This window comes from Dacryopinax primogenitus, assembly GCF_000292625.1.
Source record: "Dacryopinax primogenitus strain DJM-731 SS1 chromosome Unknown DACRYscaffold_46, whole genome shotgun sequence".
Lineage (NCBI taxonomy): Eukaryota > Fungi > Basidiomycota > Dacrymycetes > Dacrymycetales > Dacrymycetaceae > Dacryopinax > Dacryopinax primogenitus.
Genome location: NW_024467243.1, coordinates 1 through 2,996, shown reverse-complemented (window position 1 = coordinate 2,996; position 2,996 = coordinate 1). Strand labels below are relative to the sequence as shown.

At 51.5% G+C, this 2,996-nt stretch overlaps 1 protein-coding gene across 1 annotated transcript; it reads right to left on the bottom strand.

The window, feature by feature from the left end:
- Positions 1–97: 97 nt before the first annotated feature.
- On the bottom strand, positions 98–2,961 carry DACRYDRAFT_120061 (DNA mismatch repair protein MutL). The gene is made up of 12 exons (XM_040770930.1): positions 2,829–2,961; positions 2,642–2,779; positions 2,421–2,593; positions 2,275–2,368; positions 2,094–2,228; positions 1,833–2,043; positions 1,690–1,783; positions 1,481–1,634; positions 1,017–1,431; positions 856–971; positions 655–808; positions 98–602 (listed from the first exon to the last, which is right to left on the bottom strand). The coding sequence occupies exons 1-12, from the start codon at positions 2,904–2,906 to the stop codon at positions 169–171; spliced, it is 2,196 nt and encodes a 731-aa protein (XP_040623408.1). The 5' UTR covers positions 2,907–2,961; the 3' UTR covers positions 98–168.
- Between the last annotated feature and the right edge of the window lie 35 nt (positions 2,962–2,996).

Genomic DNA, 2,996 nt, shown 5'->3' with positions numbered 1-2,996 from the left:
GGGGGGGGGGGGGGGGGGGGAGTTGGTCGGAGGTTACGGCACTACGGGGTGAGGGTCCTCGTGCGCACGTTTAATGTAGACTGGTCAGCAAATGAACAATATTGCGATAGAATACAATGAGGATTCGACACAGGAATTAGGAGACCTAATGAAAACGCAAAGAGAAATCTAACATCGCTCAAACACCCTGTACAAGTCCCTCAACTCTGCAACCTGCACCACGTCCCTCTCGAGCAGCCCTCGAGGAGGTACAAGATACTTCCTGAACGCGGGAAATAGCACATGCTCGATCTGCCACTCCTCGCTTTTCCTCTTCCCTTCCTCTTGCTCTTCCGGCGCAGGGTCTTCCTTCTCTTGTACAACACGACCAGGGACGTAGAAATAAGCTAACTCCCGTAGGAAGGTGGAGAAGCATTCGGATTCCGACGTCCAGTTCACTTGCGGCGCGAGACGCATGAGGAAGAGTGGGAGACGGTCGAGGTTTGGCGTGTATCCGGGCAGGAGGAGTGGGAGTGTAGACACCTCACCAGAGGAGGTGATTTCGAGCGAGAAATATTCTGCCAGCATCGCTCTTTGGGCCATGATGGTCTTGAGAATGGACTGCAGCAGCGCCAGTTAGATTGAGCGGCGGTTGACACACTGCGAGACGCACTTTAATAATCTTTTCGGGGATCAGCCCCTGCTCTTTGATAGCCGCCTCTGCATCCACAGCGAGTCTAACGAGCTCCTCCAAACTCGGCGCAGGCTCAAGAGTCAGCTTCCCAATGTTTCCGAATTGCATCAGCCCGAGCTGATAGAAAAGCTCCTCGCTGTGACCAAATAAGCCAACGGAGTTTGAAACTGGAGTGACACGTACGAGAGAGCCGCGTGATTGATCAGGAATAGTTTGGTGGATGATTGAACCAGCGAGAGGCACAGATTCATCGATGCGATGCCCACGTAGGTGTGCTCGACGATGATCTCTGCCAGATCTATTCCAATTAGTTGGATCGCAGGGAAAAAAAAGAAATCCGTACGCGAATGCTTCGCCTTCTTCACTGCTGCCCTCAGCTCCTGCACGCTAGTCAAGAAACATCGACTCTCGGAGATAGCAGGTGCTTTTTCTTTCTTCTCAATTTCCATATTTGGCTGTGACGACTGAGATTCCGAGCTGCTTTGGAGAACGGGGAACATCGAGTCCAAGGTTCTCGTCTTAAGGTCATTCCGGATTTTCTTGTACGACGGTTGAGAGGGTTTTCGGGACGGCTTCAGAGAGGAAGACGGCCCAGCCCTGGGCCGTTCCAGGTCCAGGTCTTGCTCATTCTCCTCATCTTCGACTTCGTCTTCACTCTGTATTTCCTCGTCAGACCCAGCGGGGGTCCGCTCTTTTTGCAGGTCACTGCGCTTCATCTTGCCCTGTGACTTGAAAGGACTGTGACCGGTGAGAACAGTCTATCGAGACGATGAGAACCATCATTGTATTGTGAATAATAGTCCTCACCTGGTATTGAAATGTTCTTGATTGGTCATTCGCCGCTAACACTGCCTGCATAGAATCCGCTACCTTCTCAGTGATAGCTTCTTCCTCCAGGAAATGGACTTCTCGTTTCGTGGGATGGACGTTCACGTCGACTTTGCTTGGATCGATGTCCAGACTGGCCCGGAACGTCAGACCGAGCTGCTCGAACGAATGTATGCGTGCCAACACACCTCAGATAGATGAATCCACATGCGCCTTTTGGCAGGATGCCGCTGTACACGGCCTCAACTGCTCTCTTCACTCTCGCGCTCTCAACACTTCTATCTAGCCGAAAGTAAGTATACATCCACTCTGAAGGCCGCCAATTACGCACGGTTGATAAACAACAAGAACGTGGGTTTCTTGGCATGATAGTTGGCGCTTGTGAACCATGCTTCGGCTTGCCACTCGAATTCGTCCTTGGTCCCAGCTTCCGCCTGCGCCTCTAGCAGCTCTTTCGCAACGCTTGGGCCATAGATGGTCTGGATGGCGGACTTGACCGTCCCCGAGGAGGGAGTCGAGACATCGGCAGTGTTTGATCCAGTCTGATAAGTCGAGTTCAATACCAATAGAGGAAGACGGTAAGAACTCTTACCTTCTTGCACAGGAAGGAGACGCTTGGGTTGTGAATAGCATATCTTTGGACGACGTCTAGGATACGCGCATATTCATCGGAAGGAGATTTGAGTGCTCTTAGTCGAAGGGGTGTGTTGTAGAAGAGATCTTCGACCTGAGTCAGAGTCAGCTTTGTCGATCTGGATACGGGAGAAACGAACGGTAATTGTCGTTCCATCATTACCAGCACAGGGTTTAGGGTCAGCGGACGTGCCCGCTTTGGCAGGTGCGAGTAAACCATCTGAATAACTTGCTCTAGGGACGCATATAAATTGTATTCAAAAGTAAAACAGTATTTAGGTCGCACCTCCAAGCGCAAGAGTCGTCCCTGGTCTTCGTGACCACGTTGAGATGCGCAACATGGGAGATGCTGGCGAGTGCCTCCCCTCTGAAGCCGTACGTTTGCAATTTCGATAGATCTGAGAACGTGGAGAGCTTCGAAGTGCAGAATCGCGCTGCAAGCAGAGGAAGATCGGCCCTCTAGCATGAACGTTAACCAGTGATGTGCAAGTCGGAAAAGGGACGCACGCGTATGCCCGACCCGTTATCTACTATCTGCAGAAGCTTCAACCCACCATCCTTCGCCGTGATCTTGATCTGCGTTGCTCCCGCATCGAGAGCATTCTCGAGTAGCTCTTTCAAAGCGTTCGCAGGTCTGTGGATGATCTGTGCATACATTAGACATTAGTACAAATCGATGTTGCGCGACACATACCTCGCCAGCAGCGATGCGGTTGATCAGTGACTCCTCAAGCCTGTGGATAGGCTTTGGATCCACTGCTGAAGCTGCCATCTTGTTGTCCGTCTCGGTGGCTAAGATTTGGTGAGAGGAATGTTGAGCATGTTCAGTTCATGATCTCGAGAGGGAGGTGACATATGCATT